Below are 22,794 nucleotides of genomic sequence, written 5' to 3'. Positions count from 1 at the left end.
GAACTTTTTTGGTGGAAAAACTTTGCCAGACACAAATTATTATTCAAAGTAGAGCATTTTATGATAAATACATGCATGGTTGAGAAAGGGCGCTAATGGAAAAAAAAGGGCGCTACAAGAAGACACTCCCCTGCACCGCGCACACGGGTTTCCATGGCGACGCGGGGGAGGGGTGTGTGTTACACCCACCGGAAACAGTGTCTGCAGTGCAAGCAGAAAATGACAAGGAGCCAAACCTGATATCCTTTTTATTGGGTTTGTTTCTCAGATATCATCCTGCACAGATGTCTGTTGAATGCCACAATCGGCCGGAATCCGTATGCAGACACCCGGTGGCATGACTGGACTACTGTGTGCGCGGGTTGATGAAGTAGTGCGCCGACTGTGTTGGAAACATCGCCCCGGCGGAGAGTAGACTGTGTGGGAGAAGGCAGAGCGGTCCTGCCCCCTTCAATGACCAACCTTCAATGCTGGCGATAAAAGCATCGCTGGCGACACCGTAACCATGGAAAACTACCACAAGTATCCTTAAGTAGTATTACTGACAAGCTGATTGCCCGTTGTGTAACGGTTTCAATATGCCCGACCGGCGGTGCTGCATGCGGCTCTCCGTCGCCTGATATTACCGTTACAGGCTGTTTCCATCTGGAAATTTCTTGCCAGGGGAAAGCAGGCCAGCTAGCACCGCTAGCTTTAGCCTTTTTCGTGCTACATCTCTGGGCTTGAGCGTTCAGTTTTTTCCATGACCACACCATTGACATTGTTGTCTATCAATTCGAGGACTTTTTAACTCCAAAAAGTATTTTATGGGATTCATATCGGCGAAAGAGAAGCGGGCCTAAGCCAAAATGGTGAACTGGAGGCGGCTGCTGCGAATGTCCAACCGATCGTTTCTGGCCTTCATATTCTTCTTCTCCATGTCCACCACTTGTCTCTACTTCATCTATGTGGCTCCAGGAATAGGTCAGTCAACAGAGGTTTACGCTTAACACCTAACACTAGCTTTAACTGCTTTACAATGTAACAGTTAATGTGATTATGTGTGGATTATCCCATGCAGCCCGAGACGCTCCAGTTAGCTAGCTAACAAGCTAAGTAGCCCGCAGCTAAGTGGTCCTCCCCGGGCCATGATGTCCAGCTAGCCGTGACTGTTTGGCGATGTGAGAAAGCAAAATGCGTCTCCCAAAGGCAAATGGCATAAAGTGTTAAGTTAACCAAATATTGTCCCATTGTGTTGGATTTATGGATGATATGCCCTTAAACTGTCGTTGCACAGCTGATATGTTAATGAATGACCAGTAGTCATCATTGCTAATGTTAATTTGAGGGCAGGTTCAGCCAGTCCACGAATTAGATTTATGACCTGCAGTTGTTGTGTTAGACGTCTATTTGTATTGAAATTATAACAGTGTCCATCATCTCCAAATACGTCCAGTTTCTTTGAACTTCCAATTTAAACTCCCAAGTAATCAGTGTGTAATTTTATTCTTGTTGGTGAAAAAGACTGTAACAAATTTTTACAATCATGGGACACTGAACTCTGGTCAGACTGTCTTAGTGTGTTTTGTTGTTTCTGCAATATACACTGGCATGTAAACTCTTAAAGGACAGGTTCACAGTTTTTCAAGTCTTTCTTAAAACAACAGTCAGGTGTCCATATGAAGAGTGAAAGAGGTTTTCCTCGCTGTAATCATTCCTCCTGTTCATACTGGCTATTAAAAGGTCTCCTTAAATGTGTGTTCAATGTAATTGATGGGTGGTGTCCACACAGTCATTTATTGCAAAAATGCATTTAAAAGTTGATGTGAAGCTTATATGAGGTTTCATCAGTCTGAGTTAGTCATATCAAGTGGATATCTGCCACGTTTACAGTCTTTTTAGCATCAGATTCCCTCTTTTTGTTTCGTCAATGTTCCCTGTTGAGCTGCAGTGGAAGTACAGTAACAAAAAGAGGAACTTTGGCACTAAAAAGACTGTAACGTTGAAAGATATCTACTTGATTTGACTCATTTGGACGCTGAAGCTTCATATTAGCTTCAGATAAAAACTTTTAAATACATTTCTGCACAGAAGGAAGACCCCATCACTTACATTGTAAGTGCATTATGAAGGGATCTTCTAACGGTCAGTATGGCATATGACAGGAAGTATGATTATGACAAGAAAAACCTATTTCAGTGTCCATTTGGGCTACTGACTGTTGTGAATCCGTCCTTTAATGTTCATTTAGACTACTTTACAACCCTGATGGTTCAGCAAACAGATATGGGTCCAAGCCTATCCCCAACCACAGTTGCCACATAAAAATGTGGGAGATACTGTTTGCGTGTAAATGTTTACATCCTCTTTGGCCTGCAGAAAGTGCAGATGCTAGAATGATACCTGGCGGGCTGGACAGGGAAGAGTGTCAGTTTGTTCTACGTATTGCTATTTTTGATTGAATGTTTTACTGTGTAATTTCTGTTTCTGTGTTGTTCACACGCCCTGGGGAAAGCGGCTGTGTGCGTGCAGGAATTATATGCTGTTACTGCAGGCTTTTACTGGCAATCAGTGGTAGTCATGCTTGGGAAGAGATGAGGTAATTCTGGGAAAATTCACTGAAGACCCTTTGTTAGCCCAAGATTGAACAACATGATTGTAGATGTAAAGAGATAAGACGGTTTATGTGTTTTATAGAAAATGGGTTCTCTTTGTGTCAGTGGATTGTGTTGGTTGGTGTGGGCATGGGCTTTTGCCATAGGTGGAAGCAATGACACGTGTTTTACCCTTATTGTGTCATTACGGTGTATATTGTTGTGCCACGTACGGTGCCTTATAAGGATGGCAATATGACAAAAATACTTTTCAAAGTGTAAAAAGGACAAGTAAAGTAGTCCACTGTGGTTTTTACCTCATGTGAGCGTATTGCAGAGCCTGTTTCCCATTGATAAAGCTTAGAAGAATAATGCTTTTCTATTACAATTCTCACCCAGTCACTTAGTCTGAAGTTGGTGTGGCATGAACACACATGCATGACTCCACACATCTAAATTATTGACAGCATCTGTGCTGCCTTACTGCCACACACTTTAGAGGGGTTTTTTTTTTGGTTGAGGTTTTCATATCTTTCTGTAGCTTCCCAGTATCGTTCCATATGTGTTCAAACCTGAAAATTCAAATTTTTGGTCTATATTTTAGCATCATAATGTCATTTTCCCCATGCCTTTTCTAAAAACTTTTCCCCACGTGACCTGACATAGGTTTCTGCATGATAATGTTGCTACATATAAACAGATATAAACCCCCCCCGCCAGTCCACCTAGCCAGAAGCCACAGAGATGGACTGGAGCACTTACTGTTGCTGCTGTTCAAACTTTTAAAAGATAAACTCTGAGCTCTCCTCCCGCCAGTAAAGGGCTCCAGATTAGAGGAGAATCTGTCGTGAGTCATGGGTGTTATGCGTCCTGGAGCTCCGGCTCTGCTCCCGGCTCTCTTCTCCAGAGCTCCCAGCAGCTGTCTGTCCCTCCACCCCATCCATCTCACACTCAGACTCAGCGCTGCGACATAGCTCGTAATATATCTGGACAATTTTTCCGTACTCTTAATGTACAGTGACTATGTTAGGAAGACACTGTCAGTGAACTGCGTGTGTGCGCTCTAACTCACATCACTGCTTTTTGCTAACGGTTGAGTGAATGTTTCCATTTGAACAGGAAAAAACACAGATGGTGTCCTTTTTAATGTAGAGATAAAAAGACACGGATGAGATTGAAGGAAGAACCCGACTAGATAAGAGGAGCGACGTAATGAAAGCAGGTGCTTCGTCACAGGACACAAGCTCTCAGAATGATTTGAGGCAATGTGTTAAACAAGTACTATCAAAAAGAGTTCCACAAGAATTATTATAAAGAGCACTGAAGCTGTTTTGGAGGCTCTTGGTGGCCCAAAATCTTACTAAAACTATTTATGTTTGTTTTTTATTCCATTTGTCACCAATCTGTGCATTGCTCTTGGTTTGAAATTGCAAGCAGTGTATAAGTGTATGTATATAATAATCAAGGCTCGAGCTTAAGGACCTCCTGTCGTCCCAGGGCCGATGGGAAAAACGGGATCGGGGAGGATGTAAATAAAATTTGTGACAAATTTGGGATGAGAGTTGGAAAAACAAACAAAAAAGTGCTCAAAAACCAGCCACAAGAAGTCCAACTCAGACAACTTTCTGAGCCCGTTTAGCATGTTAGCCTGTGTGGGGGGGGGGTGTGTCTGTTGATGGAGGTTAGTAGCAGCGGCGGCTCTACATGAAGGGAATACAATTAAAAGTGCTTTGGCTTGGTTTAAACGGCTTGGAGTGAGCGCCAGTGTAGGTGTTACCTGCTGGGCTCCTCTCCAACACATCAGCCAGGCCGTCGTCCACCATCACAGCTAGCTGTTAGTCCTCGGCTGTTAGCCGGATTAGCCTGTGCTGAAGTTAATCAGTTAGTCTTCATCCTTTAAGTCTTTTTCTTCTGTTAAAAAAAAAAAACACTTATTGAAAACACCCAAAAGGTTGATGATTGATCATCTAATCATTTGTGTGTTATTTATGTCATGTCACTTTTTAAATTCGGGACAGTCTACATTCATTTCTGGACGGCTTAGTTTGTATTTCGGGATGGTTCCGTGAAGAGGTGAAAAAGCTAGTTAAGAGCCCTGATAACGATGCAGATAACGTGTGCAAATTATAACAATGAAGAGCAGGAAGGTGTTAAAAATCTTTCCCATTAGCTGCCTCTTGATGAGTGCTCAGCATGTCTGTTTTTACCCATACCGCTGACATATTTGCTGGATTTTCACAGTTTTTTTTTTTTATGTACAGTATGTTGGTATACAGGCCAGCTGGACTGTGTGTGTATTCCCATCCAATCTGGGATTGCTCAGTCCCACGCTCCATTCAACATCCAGCTGGTGATTCAGTTTGAAGGCTGTCATTTCATGCCTTTCCCTTTTTGTCAACATTTGGCTCTTCAAGCACATGTGCAATTGGGAACCAGAGTACATATTAAGTGTGTTTTACCTGAGAGGAGATAAAATGGAGAATATCCCTTAAAAAAGCAATCTGGCCTGTACTTCCCTGAACGGCGGATGACACTGTTTTGGTTTCAGGGATTGTAGCAAATGTTTAGCTAATTGTTTGTCCTTGTCAGGCAGAATAGCAAAGCATCAGCTGCAGCTGCTTGCACCAGCTGTTTGAAAACTTAACAGCCTGGTTACAAGAAAAGTGTTTACTGAATAAAGATTCAAAACAGGTTGCAGCACATAAACTAGATCTTACATTAGTGATTAGTTGTTACTATTTATTTACTTTTACTTAAGGTAAAAAAAAAGTCAAAAATCTCTGGTTCCAGCTTCTCACATGTGCATATTCTCTGTTTTTTTTTTTTTTGTCCTCTATGACAGTAAATTAACAAAACAAGACATCATCTCTGTCTCTGGGAACCAGTGATTGACATTTCTCACCATTTTTTTTTTGACATTTTATGGACCAAACAACTAATCAAACAACAGATGAATCGATAATGAAAATAACCGTTAGTAAAAGAGGTCATATGTTCCACATTTCTGATCTTGACACTTTATGTTTTACAGAATACAATATCGTGTCAATAAAGTTGGACTAAATTGCCAGATAATGTCAGTTAGTTGCGCATCATCTGATATTTCCCTCCCACTGTAAACTGCATGAATACTACAAATCCTAAAACACATATGTCTTCAGGTATGCATAAATAAGCTGAACAAAGTCATACTTCTAGTATATTTTGGTGCCTGATACTGTGATACTTGGGGAAGTTGTGTCACAGCTTGTTATGCTGTTATTTAAAAAGTTGGTTACTTGTTGGACGTTGTTACAGATGACAATACTTTTGTTATGCAACCCAGTTACTTAGAACTTAAGAAAGACTTCAAACACAGACTCTGATGGCTTTACGATCAGCTGCTGCAACTCAGTCCTGCTGTCCAGATCTGCTTTGACCTAACTGTCTGTATAACCCCGTCACCTGCTCACCATCCAAGGCTGCCTGGTTCCGATGTGTTAAGGCTCTTACCGTCCCCACACACTGTCCTTATCACACACTCACACCTTTTACTTGGTGTAACTTACTGACTAAGAAGGTTGTGTGTTAAGATTTTAATTTCTTTGGGTGTTTTCAACCATTGTGGGCAGTGTGCAAACCAATGAGCAGGGCTTCTATATGTAAATATTCTTTATCAGTCTCATTTTGGCATCAGTGTGATAAAGTCCTGTGATTTGTCAGGTATTTATTTTGCTGTATTAGCCAATCCCTTTTTTTATTTTATTCATAAACATCTCAGTTGATCGTCTAGAAAATTGACTGTACTGTCACAACATATCTTGACGTGCTTTCTTTTTTCTTTCTTTTTTTGGTGTTGACAAAACTGAATTTATAATAAAGATACAGAGAAAAACAGGATAAAAGCTATTAAAGCAGGCATCACAAAAAGTCAAACTTAAAGAGTGTGGTGCTGGAGGGTTTATCTCAGATGAGAGACAGCTTTTCACATACAGATACAGTATTTATGGACCTGCAGTTCTCAGTTCAGGGTGTGTCGAGATATAATCTAAAAGTGGCTTTGAATAGACTCAAGTTTGGTTTATGATTTTGAATATGATATTTCTCAAAATCAAGAGCAAGTCTACAGTGTATGAGATATTCATTTCCATTTCCAAACAGCACAAGTGTTTCTTTTAAAGTGGCAATCTTGAAGATTTTCATTTAAATATGCTAAGTCACTATCTATCGCCGAATAAGGTAACACAATGGTGTTGTAACGGGACAGAGTGCACAGTAAACTCGGCAGCCACACATTTCTCTGTTCTCTATTTCTATTCTGTTTTGTGTCTTCAGGTTAGGCTAACCCATCGTTGCTAACTTTGGAGCTAGCTCCCTTTACTTTTCCAGCATTTGGGGAAACAACAGACTTTTTAGCATTTATTAACTGACACACTGTAGTCTGTACTGTACATCTACTGCCAGACTGACAACTTACTACTAACCTTTTCCTCTTCCCCGCTGGCATCCACCGTCACCTCTCTGCCCCTCGCTCTTTCCCGCTCGCTACGCAAACATACTCCTTAATGGAGCCATGCGACCAGTGGTTTCCCAGGCAACGACAGAGGTTGACTCACATACCGGAACAGCGCTGCACAGAGACTCCCAAACGCTGTTGATTTCCGAATGAATGGATATTCATTCGGATATCAAATATTAAAAAATATTTTTTTTGGCCTGGCGGGGGTTCTCATTGTGTCATTATGGAGAAACACAGATTCAGTAAACGTTCAGTAAACGTTGAGAACAGTTAGACCCAGCAGTCTCCATTAGGTTGGGCGAGTTCAAAGTTGTGAAAACAACGGGGGGTGTTTTGAATACAGTGAATACAGTATTCGACCAATGAGAATTTAGTCGGAACAAGAGAATATTGACCAACTAATTGACCAGTCGACCAGCAGACTACAGCCCTAGTCCATCGCCGTGTTTCACTGTCGACATCCTCATATGCCATTTCTGCAGACAACGCCCATCCCTCGTTTGATGTCGGCTGTGTCTTTCCCGCCATGCATTCAAATCAGCGGCATTCACTCTTCATTTACTTGTGTGTGTGTGTGTGTGTGTGTGTGTGTGTGAAGGGACTTATTTTTTTAAAAACGTACTCTTATTGGCTTTTCACAAAGCTTTTATTGCAGGTACAGTACCTATCTCCTGTGCTGCAGTGTGTGTGCAGCACACACACACACACACACACACACACAGGGCTGAGCTCCACCACTCACTGCTCCTCAGAACAGAACAGAGGAGACAAAGTAGCGCGGCCATACTCTCACACTGAGCTGAGATGAAAGGAACGCACATAAATGAGCTAAGTAAGAAAAATAAACAGTCTCTCCTGTGTTTTGCTGTCATTTATGGTCACTGCTGTATCCTCTCCACTCCACTGCTCTCTGGTGTGGACTCTTAGTGTGTGTGTGTGTGTGTGTGTGTATGGTCGCTGGGTACAATAAAAGCTTTGCGAGTAAAAAGCCAATTAGAGTCATTTATTAATGTTATCTGTGCAAAAGTTCATCGCGTCAGTCCACAGTATGTCAGTGTAGGTGCAGTCACAAAACAGTATCCAAGTCTGTTTTATAGCTATAAATTTCCACTGGGCGACCATTATTTTTAAAAGAAACTTCTCGATTCATAATAAAATAAATACAATTTCTAGTTGTCATAACAGTTGTTTTTCTGGAGGAGATTTCTAAAGTCTGAGAAAATAATGTCATCAGGGTTATCGATGTCTTTGTAATGTGAAGCCACTGAAGAGCTGTGAAGCGTGAAGGATGCAAGTGTCCTTTGACTATAGAGTCTGAAATTAACACCCTGCAAGTGCCAAAGGAAGTCTTTCCACCACAGGGGCAGGTAAATGTTTGTACCAAAATAGTCATGTAATGAAATATCTGGCATGATGGTTCGGAAGAAATTACTCACGCTTGTCCCTATACAGTGCAAACTTGCACGCCATATGTGTGTTTTTTTTTTTCACACACGTCTGTACAGTGCTGTGAAACTGTAGGGGTGCTGGAGACGGTGTGACACTGTATCTACACTGAAAGCATAGTGTGAGCAGCGCGGTTAGCAGAGCAGCAGCAGCAGCAACGAGAGCTCCGTCTGTGTGTCTACACCGGAGGCCTTCAGTTACAGTGTTGAGCACAGGTTACCCGTGTTTTTTTGGAAGTGCTCAGAGCCAAGTCACAATGACTGTAGTTACGCGTGTAAAACTCTCTACAGCACTTTGATCAAATGTGCTCTACAAATAAACTTGATTTGATTAACTGTTGATCAGTATATGAAACTAACGTTGCCTCAGTTTTTGCTCTGGCCTTTTCTTTAAGTTTTTATTCAACGTAATACCTTAATATCTTAATGAAATGTACTGAAACAAATGTTTATATGACACAAAAAGGCAATTTATTATTTTGGCACATATCCCTGATTTTTCTAAGCCCTGTTGCCAAAGCTCAGGGACAAATTTACAATGAAATACCAACTGAATACAAGGTTCACTTTAGACTTAGTTAACTTTATGTTTGTTACATAACTGCTTTTTAAATGTAAAATGAAACAACTTGCGATCCCTAGAAGTGTGTCAGCTGCTTTCAAGGATCCATCTGCCACCTTCCTCTGTAGCGTTGTCCCTCTCATCGAGACAGCAGCGACGGCGCTGACAGCAGCCAGATGTGCAGCGCCGCAGCAGTCACATGCTAGACTCAGAGGAGTAACAGCAGGAGAACTCTCAGCTGTCGGTCTGCGTCATCATTAATAAGTTGATTTTTGCTGCATTTTTGTTCTTGGCTTGTGTAGTTGCACACGTTTTAGCCATTTGTTAAGTTGAAAGTGTGTGTGATTCAGCCTATCTAATGGGTTCTGAAAGAATGGAAAATAAATATCAGAAAAGATCTTGTAAAAAGGAGTCTGACTGCTATCGACTGATTATTCAATGCAAACTTAACAGACTTATTACAGAAGGCAGCATTTGAACTGTGAATGGTTGTATGGTTGAAAGGTTAAAGGTTAATTCAACCAATTTTACACATCAGTGTGTGTCTCCAGGTGTTGGAGGGAACTACTACATATGTGAAAACAGTCGTTTAGAGCTTTGTGTCTCCAGAGGGAGATGTGTGAAATCTGATAAATTGAAGTGATGTCACTTGAGTCCGTGTTGGTTTGGTCTACAAGACTACAGGTTTGAAAATGGGGAAAAAAAAAAATCAAGGGGTGTTGAGTTAGAGATGATGTTATCAGACCCCACTCGAGTTGCATTGTGGGTACTGTAGGCGCGCCAGGTTGTGACCAGAAAGGAGAAAGTGTGGAATTAAAAAAAAAAAAAGATGATATATGTGGTTCTGCTGCATCAATTTTCGATCAGATTTTGAGTCTGTTGTGTGAATGCAATGCTAAATCAGCAGAGTACTCGTTTAATTTCAGGAAATAAGTAGGCTTATTGCAAAATGAATGACCAAAGTCGTTTTTTCTCACAAGACTGGATCCCTCCTGCGAGTCATGTGTGTTCATTGAGTCATTAATCGCCTCAGGAGATATTTTCTAGAGAACTGAGAAGCTGCGGCTTCGCTGTCCTGCCAATATTTCGAACTCAACTTACATACAGTCGGTGCAACTGTCCCCTTTGGACAATTCACTGCTCTATTGTTGTTAACTGTGCATTCATTTCATTCAAGCTGCTTGCATCTGCTTTTATGTTGTTACCGCTGTAGTTGTGGTAAATGATTTAAAGGTTTATGTGTTTCCAGCTGCAGTGTGAGCAGCGAAATGTGCTGTAGTTACTGAAACGGTGACATCTGCTCTGCGTCTTCGCTCTGTTTTTACAGTGAGTGAGAACACGTAATTGCTGTTGCTATAGTGCAACATGAAAGCAAATGTAATCATGTGTAATTCAATGAGTCAGCCACGTTAAAAACACTTTTTTTTTTTTCTCCTTTCCTTTTTCCCGTTCTGCATCTCAGCGAACACATACTTCTTCATGGTGCAGGCTCAGGGCATCATGTTGAGGGACAACGTAAGGACCATCGGCCAGATGATCCGATTGTACACCAACAAAAACAGTACGCTCAACGGGACGGGTGAGTGACAGTTTTTACTATGTGGGTTTACTCTTAAGCTTCACTTTGGGTTAGTTACATACATTCTGGCCTTACTGCACTTCAGTTCAACTGTATTGTCGTCATACTTGCTTACAATGAAACATCTTGTTATTCAAAGATGGTGCAACACCCAGATCTTGTCCTTTTTTCATGAGCTAAGAAAAACGGCTAAGAGGGGCCTACATGTACCAGGATACATTGCACATGAGGCAGTTGCTAATGTTTTGTTGTTGTGAGCAAGTGTACCAGGCTTTAAGCTCCCTATTACATCCCCCTTTCTAATGTGCAACCACAACGGCCGCCTTGTGTGTAGATTGTAAACCTTTACAGTAGCTGTTGGTTTCATTTGACCGCTGTGGTCAATCCATTCAAAATCAAAGATGTTTGTAAGTAGAAATGGTGCAATGAGCTGATAGTTATCCATCTTACTGTTTTTAGCTTTGGGACTCCCATGTAGTCTATCTGTGATGTGTTATGAGTATTGTGCTGTTGGGTCTAATGTTGGTCGTGCTGTGCTGCAGACTATCCTGATGGCAGCAACTCCAGTGAATACCTGGTCCAGCCAACCACGTACCTCCCTGAGAACTTCACCTACGCCCAGAACCTCCCCTGCCCAGAGAGATTACCTTCTATGAGTGAGTGGACTGTTACTTAATGGCTCCAGCCTTTAAAGGCACTTTCCTATCTGATAAGTCAGTAGAGGCAAGTAAAAGGTAACATTCAGATGCATTATGTATGGTATGAAAAGACAAAGTCACACTCCAGGTCATTTAGAGCAGATATAGTCATACTTACTAGTCGTAGTGTTTCTGACCCGCTGCATGTCAATGAGGTGATATTTCTGCTGGACAGATGGCAAAGGGACATTTACAGAAGTCTAGGTCAGGTGATGCTTTTGTCATGATATGTTAACTGAAGCTCACACGGAATGTTACCAAGGGTTGAAGTGACCCCATGCAGGGTCAAAAATGATGGGCTTTGACAGGCTGTGTGAAACCTCCAGTGCACATATACGGAGAATAGACTTCTCAGTGAAGTAGACATCTGGTGTCCAGCAGGAAAACTTTATCAACAGAAAATGAATTTGCAGCTATTTTTATTTTGATAATCATTCCAAGTCATTTTTCAAGCAAAATTCTTTTTACAGTTCTAGCTTCTCGAATGTGAAGATGTGCTGTGAATTGAATATCTTAAGCTTTTGGACTCTTAGACAAATTGAAAACATCACCATAGCCTCTGAGAAACTGTGAATATTATTTTTTTTAATATTTCATTGACTAAACGCATAATCAATTAATTAGAAAAATAATTGGTAGATTAAAGGATAATTAAACTAATTGTTTGTTGCAGCTCTAGAACAATATTTGCATATTCATAGATTCTATGTTTTTATGCCTCCGTGCTGGCTACAGCTGTGGCCGGAGGCGTTATGTTGGGGTTGTCCGTCCCGTTCTCATGAATGCAATATCTCAGGAAAGCTTTATGGGAATTTCTTCAAATTTGGCACTAATGTCCACTTTCACTTAAGCATGAACTGATTAGATTTTGGTGGTCAAAGGTCAAGGTCACTGTGACCTCAGAAAAAAACATTTATGGCCATAACTCAAGAATTCATCTCCTAATTATAAAGTTTCACACAAATGTCTAATTGGATAAAATGAAGTAATGACATTTTATATCTAAAAGGTCAAAGGTCAACTTCACTGTGACATCATAATGTCCAGCCGTTATTCAATGCCATAACTCAGGAACAGAAAGGGGGGATTGTGACCATATTTCACACTTGGCTGGATACTGAATTGGTGACTCTAATCTTGGGTGCCCATCTTGTAACTGTGGTGATTGTATTGATCAGTGGTACTCAACCTTGCCCTACTCAGGAGCCACAATCCAAAAACATCCCTTTCCTCCCTGAAACTATTATGCATTTGACAATAAGGATAATAATAAGAAGTTATTAAGGAATGAAAAGCATGATGTATAGTGCAATAACTGTTATTTATTATTATCATCATTACAACCACAAATGTCATTACTGGCAGTGTTTCAACAGTATCAGTAAACAATCAGTAATAAATAATTTCCTGATCACAAAGTCATAACAGCAGATAATACACAGCATATAATAATATATGATAGTAAAAGTCCATAACAGCATAACACACAGCATTTTGCTGATAATCATAGTCCATGACAGCAGGTAGTCTGCCTCTTTTCTCTGTGATGTTGCCCTTTCTCTCTCCTCTCTCCCCCCTGAAGGGGAAAAAAGTACCAGACTTTCAGTTCTACTGTAGCCTACATTAGTATTTCAGACTAGAAGGGGTTGTCAGAAGAGCAACATTGAACTTACTTCACTCAGTGCAATTTCTGACACTCCTTCTGCCGCACAAGGGATTTGTAGTCGTGGTCTGTGTTGGAAACAGCAAATCCGCAGGGCCTCTGATGTGTGCCACAGACTCAATCTATTTCGATTGCGACATTTTGGTTGAGTATGGCAGGTATAGATCTTCTGTGCTGCCAGGTTGAAGATGTGTGTGTGTGTGAAGCATCCACGTTTTAGAATTTGTAGCTTCTTTGCAGCAACATCCATATCTGAATCATTGTCTACTGTCATGGATACAACTTTGTATTCTATCAGAATCAGCTTTACTGGCCAAGCATGTGAACACATACAAGGAGAACACTTAATACCTTTTTATAAAATTCCTTCAAAGTCTTTACTACAAATATTATATTAGTCTGGACAGACATGGATGTAAACTGCCACTTGACTGGCAGATTAGCATCTGCCAGGCAGGCTTGTTGGCCCGGCTTTATCACTCATCCTCCCCCACGTCCTGAGCCATGTGACGCTGGTGTTTGGTTTAATGGCGATCCCCTATCGAGATCATTTTATTGTCCAGCCCGACATCAGACACAAATGAGCAGAGTGTTTTTTTTTTATATATGTGTTAAAACATGTCTGTAGGGGATCTTTGTTGCACTGTGATATGTCTAAAAGTATACTGTAGAATAAACCAAGGTGTTGTATTTAGTATTACATTAAGGAATATTATTATGTAACTGTGAAGTGATGCTGATTTTTCAATGGAATAACCCCCCCCCCCCTTTAAAACACCTCTTTGTCCACAGAGGGCCTTATGGAAGTGAACATGACAGAGATCCCCATGGAGGAGATAGAACTGCAGTTCTCTAAGTTTTTTGACATTGAGTTTGGGGGCCATTGGAAACCAAAGGACTGTAGGCCTCGCTGGAAGGTTTGTGTATTTTCATATTTTAATAACTGTAGCGGCAGCAGATGACTTGAAGGGATGAGTACATTCTCACTCTCGTGTTTGTGCTGTCGGTGTAGGTGGCCATCCTGATTCCGTTTAGAAACCGCCATGAACATCTACCCATCCTCTTCCAACACCTCATCCCCATGCTGCAGAGACAGCGGCTGCAGTTTGCCTTCTACGTCATTGAACAGGTACAGTCTTGGTTGGATGTCAATGCTATTGGATTGGCACAACCCAAATAAAATTGTGATGTGTGAGTCCTTAGATAGATTGTGAGAGTGTTGAGGCCTTGCAGCATCGATGAGTTTTTGTCAGCATTGTATTTTTATATTTATGTTGCGTGTGTGTTTAGAGTGGGAGCCAGCCCTTCAACAGAGCCATGCTGTTTAATGTGGGATTCCTGGAGGCCATGAAGGACTTAGACTGGGACTGCTTGATCTTTCATGATGTTGACCACATCCCCGAGAACGACCGCAACTACTACGGCTGTGGTCAGATGCCACGCCACTTCGCTGCCAAGCTGGATAAATACATGTACATGTGAGTAGAACAGGCTCAAGTCTTGGCAGTAGATACTGTTGACATTTCAACATGCAGTGAACAATCAAGAGCATCTACATCCATGTTTAACATATGTGTTGTTGTTGTTGTTTCCAGTCTTCCATACAGTGAGTTCTTTGGCGGTGTCAGTGGACTCACTGTGGAGCAGTTCCGTAAGATTAATGGCTTTCCCAATGCATTCTGGGGTTGGGGAGGAGAGGATGATGACTTGTGGAACAGGTTAGTCTACCAGTGAATGTACAGTGACTTTAGAAAGTATCCTGGCTCCTTTTGTTTAGTTACTCAACCTCTGAGAAAGAGCAGGATGGAGAAGGAGTTTCTATATACAGTGAGGTCCAAAAGTCTGAGACCACATTCAAAATCTCTAATATCTTCACATAAACCTGGAAATAATCAGAAATTTTGAGGATTAAGAAACATTTAAAAACACAAGAAGTTATGACATGTAAAACGAAGAAGAAATATTTAAGATTCTGCACTATTTCTAGGTCAGCAATCAAATTGAAGCAACTCCTTTGTACAAAAGGTCAGATTTCCTTGTACTTTGACTTGCAAGCCAAAAACTGCAGACTGACTTGCTGTTGTGTTTGTTTCTGCTGTGTTATAGGTTATTAGATCTATCCATATCGAGTAAAAAATGTTCTGGGTTTATCTTGAGATTGTTTTATCGCCCAGCCCTAATTAAAATAATGTAAATAAAACTAAAAGCTGTGACTACCATCATATCAAATTTCTTTGACCATCTCTCAGTTTTAGAGATAGTTATTTGAGTAAAAAGTGCAAAATTGTAAACAGCCATTATGCTACATCTTTATTTATCCTGTATCGAGATCGTTTTGTCGCTCAGCCCTAGATGAATCCAAGTTTGAGATGTGTTGCAGTAACAGAAGGGTGTATGTAAAGAGACAAACAGGAGAGAGAATGATACTGCAAGTCAACTTTATTTATATAGTGCCAAATCACAACAGAAGTTATCTCAGGGCACTTTTTATATAGAGCATGTCTAGACTGTACTTTTTAATTTACAGAGACCTCACAGTCCCCCATGAGCAAGCACTTGGCAACAGAGGCAGGGAAAAACTCACCTTTTAATGGGAAGAAATCTCGAGCAGAACCAGGATCTGCGTGGGCGGCCATCTGCCTCGACTGGTTGGGGTGAGAGGGAGGGAGGGGGGTTGGCTGGGGAGAGAGAGAGAGAGGGAGAATATATGACTAATAATAGTAAGAGTGGGTGTCGAGCTGGACCACGGGGGGCAGCAGGCAGCCTGCAACCACAGATCCAGATTCCACAACTCCGGTGGCAGAAATACCTGCGAGATGAGAAAGCACAAAATTACACGAGAGAGAAGATGCCAAGTTAGTAACATGCATCAATGGGACATGAATGCATACAGATGGAGAGAGGAGCTCAGTGCTCAGTACATCATGGGAAGTCCCCTGGCAGTCTAGGCCTATAGCAGCATAACTAAGGGCTGGTCCAAGGCGAGCCTGGTCGGCCCTAACTATAAGCTTTATCAAAGAGGAAAGTTTTAAGCCTACTCTTAAACATAGAGAGGGTGTCTGCACCCCGGACCGAATCTGGAAGATGGTTCCACAGAAGAGGAACCTGATAGCTGAAGGCTCTGCCTCCCATCCTACTTTTGGAGACTCTAGGAACCACTAGTAAGCCTACATTCTGGGAGCGCAGTGTTCTATTGGGGTAATAGGGTACTATGAGCTCTTTAAGATATGATGGTGCCTGACTATTAAGAGCTTTGTAGGTGAGGAGAAGGATTTTAAATTCTATTCTGGATTTTACTGGAAGCCAGTGCAGCAAAGCTAAAATGGGAGAAATGTGATCTCTTTTTCTAGTTTTTGTCAGTACACGTGCAGCTGCATTCTGGACCAGCTGGAGAGTCTTCAGAGACTTGTTAGGGCAGCCTGATAATAATGAATTGCAATAATCCAGCCTAGAAGTAACAAATGCATGGACTAGTTTTCCTGCATCTTTTTGAGACAGGATGTGCCTGATTTTTGCAATATTACATAAGTGAAAAAAGGCAGCACTTGAAATTTGTTTTATGTGGGAGTTGAAGGACATATCCTGATCAAAGATAACTCCTTACGGTGGTGCTGGAGGCCAGGGTAATGCCATCCAGAGTAGTTATATCATTAGATAATGTGTTTCTAAGGTGTTTAGGGTCAAGCACAATAACTTCAGTTTGTCTGAGTTTAGTAGCAGAAAATTGCAGGTCATCCAGGTCTTTATGTCCTTAAGACATGCTTGGAGTTTAGTTAACTGATTGGTTTCATCTGGCTTCATTGATAAATATAATTAGGTATAATCTGCATCACAATGAAAGTTTATGGAGTATTTCCTAATAATATTAACTGAAGAAAGCATATATAAGGTGAATAATATAGGTCCAAGCACAGAGCCTTGTGGAACTCCGTGTCTAACTTTTGTGTGCATGGAAGATTCATCATTAACATGTACAAACTGAAATCGATCTGATAAATAGGATTTAAATCAACGTTATGCAGTTCCTTTAATGCCAATTAAATGTTCCAGTCTCTGTAATAGGATGTGATGGTCAATGGTGTCAAATGCAGCACTAAGATTTAGCAAGACAGGTACAGACAGTACATGCAGTGCATCAGACCCACGATGATGAAATCATCAAAGGTAGACTGGTTTTGACATGTAGGAGATCTGAATATACCGTTATCCCCACAACCAGAACTTTCGCTAAATCTAATTAGATTAAGCCCATCTCATGATCATTATTTTATACTGCCATCTAGTGGTTCATACTGAAGTTGTTCAAAGGGAATCGGCCTGCATTGTTTTGCTTTTCATGTGCTTATTACTGTAGTTAGAAAATGTATCACAAATGAGATGGTGTTTACTGAGGTAGTTGTGGTTACACAAGGTGATGAGTACTTATGCATTTTAGTCTGGGCTCATTCTACATTAAAAGCAGTATTTTTATGCTTATGCTATTTTTTAAAAGTGCCATCTGACTATGGCTGCTAGTGTTGCTAACTTCACGTTTCTCACTATGGAGCTGCCAGTAATCAGTGTTGGTTTCTCAGTGGGTGTGCTGCTGAGTGGGTAGAACCTGTTCGAAACATGAACTGGTTGGTGGTGAACCGTGGGCTTCTGCTTAGGGCTATGCTTCCTTCAGACAGTCACAAAGCCACCCTGGCTTCCCAGGGTGGCTGCCGGGGGGGAGTAGGAGCTACGCTGGGTCGGCTCACACCAGCTACTGGGGGCTGGCTAACTACAGTAGCTAATGATTGGGTTTCTATGGTGCGGAGCCACACTTCTAATTCACTGAGTCTCGCCTCCAACATGGCAAGTAAACTACATTTATTGCATGTACCATTATCGCTAAAGGAGGCAGAGGAATAGCTACACATATGACACGCTGAGCAAGAGAGAGCAGGAGAGTGAGAGGGAGCCATCGCTAATTGCTAAGCTAAAGTTGAATAGTGTGTATGACTGTGGGATTAGCGAGAAAGTCACTAAAAGAAGGAAAGAGCTAGGAGTGCTTGAGCAGAACTAGTGTATGTTTAAATGTACAGCAGCAGTAATGAAGAATATAGCTAAATTAATTAGGCTGACATGCAAAAACGCTACCTGTAACACAGAAAAACTGGCAACTGGAAATGAGACAATATGCTTACTGCAGCATGTCATGATCAGAAAAAAACTTCAGTGTATCAAACTGACAGTGAAACATGGTGGTGGGAATGTTCAAGTCTGGGGGTGTTTCGCGTACTCTTGAGTTGGACACCTACACCAAATTGACTAGACCCTGACCAAGGAGAAGACGCTCCGTTCTTCAGTGACATGCTGTACCCTCTGGTTTTTTCATCTTCGTGGAGAAGGATTCATACTGCAGCAGGATAATGACCCCAAACACACCTCAAAACTTTACAAGAACTACTTGAAGACCAAAGCAGACTAAGGAGTCCTAACTGTCATGGACTTTCCTCCACAGTCACCTGACCTCAACCCCATTGAACATTTAAGGGGGCACATGAAGACTTGAGAAAGCCGAGCATTCTGTGACATCACAATAAGCTCTTTGGAACATTGTCAAATCACGCTGGGATAACATGGGTCATCAGGTATTGCACAAACTTGTGGAGTCCATGCCAGCTCAAGTGCATGTGGTCATTGAAGCAAAAGGGGGACATACCAGATACTAAGATATTCTTAAATTCATGTACATTTTTCAAAGATTCAACTTTTCACTCAAATTGTTGAGCTGATATTATCATTTGTAATGAAAAAAATAGTATTGCATTTGATGCAAGTATCTTGACTAGTGGTCTCAGACTTTTGTAACCTACTGTATTTTCACCGCACATGTCCATACTCCATGGTAAACAAATGACAGAAAATGGGCTCTAACTAACAGAAAAACAAATGACTATGGTGACCAGGAGGATGAGCTTGAGTGTATCCAAGACTGCAGTCATTGTAGGTATTTCTAGTCTGCTATGATACTGTCAGAGGAAAAAGATAAAAGTATGTTATTGTAATATCACCAATCAAGGCATCACAATCATCTCTTTTCTTGCAGCAGTGGAAAAGAAGTGGGTGGTGGACACCCTCTACTGGACATTGTGGGGAAATAACAAAGTTACAAAATATTTCATTAGTTTCATGCTCTCCACACATTTAATATCAGTTTAGTGGTTTAGTTTGGATTTGTGGATGGGGTTTGATAGCATTGCATCAAATTTGAATGATAAAATGTTGACGGTAACACATCCCGGTTGCTCCACAGGGTTCACTATGCTGGTCTGAATGTCACGCGGCCAGAGGGAGAGATCGGGAAGTACAAGTCAATTCCTCACCACCACAGAGGAGAGGTGCAGTTCCTCGGGAGGTAAGACAGCTTTTTGTCTCACGCCTACCATAACCTTTCTCTCTGGTCTCAACTGCGGAATATGTTTAATATTACTTGGTCATAATCTGTGATTTTATTTTTATTGTTAAGTAGAAAGAACTAGTAAGTGGTCCACTGTGAGGATTGAGAATCTTGTGTGTATTTTTTTAAGATTCTCATTTTCCCATAATGTTCATCTGAGCTGTCTAGTGCGAGGATTAGAGTTCAGAGTTGTATTTCCTACAAACTGTACTGTGTTTTCAGCTTCTTCAGTCTTTCCTGTAGAAAGTGTTCAACCATACGTAGATGGAGAGTAGAGTTTATGACCACTAGTAACACTATGGAGCAGTTATTTTGAGAGTGGCTCCTGTTTTGGTTTGTATCATGAGTGTCAGGTGTCTAAATGAACATTGAAACATGTTTTTCTTGCTATAATCATTCCTCCTGTTCATACTGACCATTAGAAGATCCCTTCATAATGGACTTACAATGGAAGTGATGGAGGACAAAATCCACAGTCCTCCTTCTGTGCAAAAATGTTTTTAAAAAATTAAATCTGAAGCTAATATGAAGCTTCAAATGAGTCAAATCAAGTAGATATCTTTCAACGTTACAGTCTTTTTTAGTGTCAAAGTCCCTCTTTTTGTTACTATACAGTGTTTCCCCTTCAATAATACAGGCGTGGCGGGCTGCCAGGCCAACGAGAACCCCCGCCAGGCCAAAAACTAATTTTCTAAATGTCAGAAATAACGCCAAATATCCATTCATTCATTTGCAAATCAATAGCGTTTCGAAGCCGCTGAGCAGTGCTGTCTCGAAACGTGAGTTAACGTCTTTGTCGTTGCCTGGGAAACTGCAGGTAGCGTAGCTCCTTTTAAGGCATAGGGCAGAGCGTAAGCGAGTGAGTGGTTAAGTGAGAGAGCGAGAAGCAGAAAAATAACGGTGACTGTGAGCGGAGCAGAGGAAGAGGTTAACAGTAAGTTGTCAGTCTGGCAGTAAATGTACAGTACAGACTACAGTGTGTCAGTTAATAAATGCTGCAGCTTGTCAAGACCAAAAAGAGTCACGTCTGTTGTTTCCCCATCTGCTGGAAAAGTGAAGGAGTTAGCTCCAAAGTTAGCAACAATGTGTTAGCCTAACTTGAAGACGCTAAACAGAGAAATAGAAAACGGAGAAATGTGTAGCTGCCTCCTTCCCACCAGGCCAAACCACTCAAACTAGGGGAAACACTGCTATACTTCCACCGCAGCTCAACAGAGAAACACTGTCCGAGGAAACACAAAGAGATGTTGAAAAAAACTGTAAATGTGTCAGACATCCTCTTGATATGACTAACTCAGACTGCTGAAGCCTCATATAACCTTCACATCAACTTTTAAATGACTTTGTTAGACACACTGTGGATTTTGGCTCCCATCACTTGCACTGAAAGCACATTTGAAGGAGATCTTTTAATATCCAGTATGAACAGGAGGAATGATTGGGCACCTGTTGTTTTAGGACAGACAAGAAAAATTATGAACCGTCCTTTAACATAAAAGTCACCTCTGTCAGAATGACAAAAATCACTCTTAACAGCTTGATGAATAATAGTAATGATTTCTATAATAAATAGAAATGATATTAAAATGAAAAAAGGAAAGTTTGGAAAAATCATAGTTACAATTAACAGGATATCTTTATTTAGTTGTGTTATTGTAACAGCAGGTGCTGTGACAGTAGCTGTATGAGCAGCTGCAGTAGTATGGACAGAGCTCGTGATTCCTGTTGGATTGTATGTCCACGCTCACTCAGATGTCACTCAGGGAGACAGATCCATGTCACACAGCTCATAGTTTTCTGAGTAGGAACAGGGAGGATGAAGTGGATAAACACGACTGTGTTTTTGCAGGTACAAACTGCTGAGGTATTCCAAAGAGCGGCAACACTTGGACGGCCTCAACAACCTCCATTACATCCCCCACACGTCCCTCAGCAAACTCTACAAGAACATCACGGTGGACCTGTACCCCGAGCTCGCACCTATCGCAGACTACTGAACTGCCCCCCCCCCCACGAAACCCCACCACCCCACCCCTCCTCGACACCCCCAGCTCCTCTCCGGCCTGGCCTCCTAGTGCCCCCCTCTCCAGCCATCCAGACGCAGAGCGGTTACGCAGCAGAAGAGAGGAGGGGGGGGGGTGTAGGCCAGTGGGGTGGGGAGGAGAGGCGCACCATGTAATGCTGCCAAGAAATCTTACTGGGGGAAAAAAAAAAAGAAAACCCAAACCGAAAAAAATGAGGAAAAAATGAAGAGGCAATGGCAAGTCTCTTAAAGTGAACTGTTGATTGTGAATGTGAATGTGTGTGTGTGTGTGTGTGTGTGCGCGCGCAGGTGTCAGTGGATATGTGTGTGTGTGTGTGTGTGTGTGTGTGTGTGTGTGTGATGGGTGAGTTGCTGCATGTCTTTTTGTCCGTGCCGGCTTAACTACTAAAACTTCACATCAGTCTTGGTTTAGGTTCGAGGGAGCAGCAGCATCTGAGCTCTGATGTTTACTGCAAAGCCTTAATGTGGCAGAACCACAGCTCCCTCGGCTCGGCTCCGCACTGCTTCACTTCTGATGTATCACCGTCACCTTAGAAGCCAACAGACAAGTTTTTGTCTCACTTTCTATTATAATTTTTTTTTTTTTTTTTTTTTTTTTTTTTATACATATCATTTTGTTAGGCGACAGTATTCCTTAAAAAGGAGGGATCTGAGCGAGGTCGACATAAACGTTTGTGATGTACATTTTTTTAAATTTTTGATACATGGTATTTATTTTCTGATTCAGGATGTTTTAAGAAGCACTCCTGTCTGTGTCACTCAAGTGTTTTGCTGTTTGTTTTTTGCTGCACTGCTGCTGAATCCGCATGAACATGTATGTAAATATCGGCCTCTTAAAGCTCGAACACAGAACACAAATATGTAAATATCGGCCTTTAAACGCTCGGGCATATTACAGTGATATTCCAGTGGGTTTGAATTTTATTTTGGCAGCTACCTTCTTTCTGAGGATTTAATAAGAGTGAGTGGTTTCTTCCTAACAGGAAGATGTTCTAACAATATAGGATGTTTGGCTTAAAAAAAAAAAGAAAAACAGAAGTATCCAAATCTCAAGATTTGACATTATCTTTTGCATGCCTTAATTTATTTTGTTTACCAGATATTCTTTTCTTTTCAAGCATAAATTATTTCATTAGTTCGAGATGTGTATATTTTTAATTTTGCCTTTTGTTGTGCATTTTCTGCCTTTTTTTTTTTTTTTTTTTTTCTTTGAGGTGCACTGTGTGAAAAGAGTTAAGCTGCTCCTCAGTGGGAGGGAGGCATTACTGAGCTGCTCGGTGATGTCTCTGTACAGGGAGCAGGGTCGGC

At 41.4% G+C, this 22,794-nt stretch overlaps 1 protein-coding gene across 2 annotated transcripts; it reads left to right on the top strand.

Moving 5' to 3' along the window:
- Positions 1–174: 174 nt before the first annotated feature.
- Positions 175–21,702, top strand: b4galt6 (UDP-Gal:betaGlcNAc beta 1,4- galactosyltransferase, polypeptide 6). Of its 2 annotated transcripts, XM_042416661.1 has the most exons (10): positions 886–963; positions 10,328–10,404; positions 10,541–10,657; positions 11,200–11,313; positions 13,811–13,935; positions 14,031–14,147; positions 14,309–14,496; positions 14,614–14,736; positions 19,299–19,400; positions 21,292–21,702. In XM_042416661.1, exons 3-10 carry the CDS (start codon positions 10,558–10,560, stop codon positions 21,437–21,439), a joined length of 1,017 nt encoding a protein of 338 aa, XP_042272595.1. In that variant the 5' UTR covers positions 886–963; positions 10,328–10,404; positions 10,541–10,557; the 3' UTR covers positions 21,440–21,702. The 2 variants fall into 2 exon arrangements, with proteins under 2 accessions (XP_042272594.1, XP_042272595.1); XM_042416660.1 differs by lacking the exon at positions 10,328–10,404 and having other exon boundaries at positions 175–963.
- Positions 21,703–22,794: the final 1,092 nt, after the last annotated feature.

The sequence above is a fragment of the Thunnus maccoyii genome, chromosome 7, assembly GCF_910596095.1.
Source record: "Thunnus maccoyii chromosome 7, fThuMac1.1, whole genome shotgun sequence".
NCBI classification, from domain to species: domain Eukaryota; kingdom Metazoa; phylum Chordata; class Actinopteri; order Scombriformes; family Scombridae; genus Thunnus; species Thunnus maccoyii.
Note: the sequence above shows the minus strand (reverse complement) of the source record. Positions and strands in the feature narration are given on the sequence as shown.

Coding starts and splice junctions, on each gene's coding strand:
- b4galt6 (XM_042416660.1), top strand. CDS start 849: ATGGTGAACTGGAGGCGGCTGCTGCGAATGTCCAACCGATCGTTTCTG. Junction 14,148..14,308: donor CCTTCTACGTCATTGAACAG/GTACAGTCTTGG, acceptor GTGTGTGTTTAG/AGTGGGAGCCAGCCCTTCAA. Junction 14,497..14,613: donor CTGGATAAATACATGTACAT/GTGAGTAGAACA, acceptor TGTTGTTTCCAG/TCTTCCATACAGTGAGTTCT.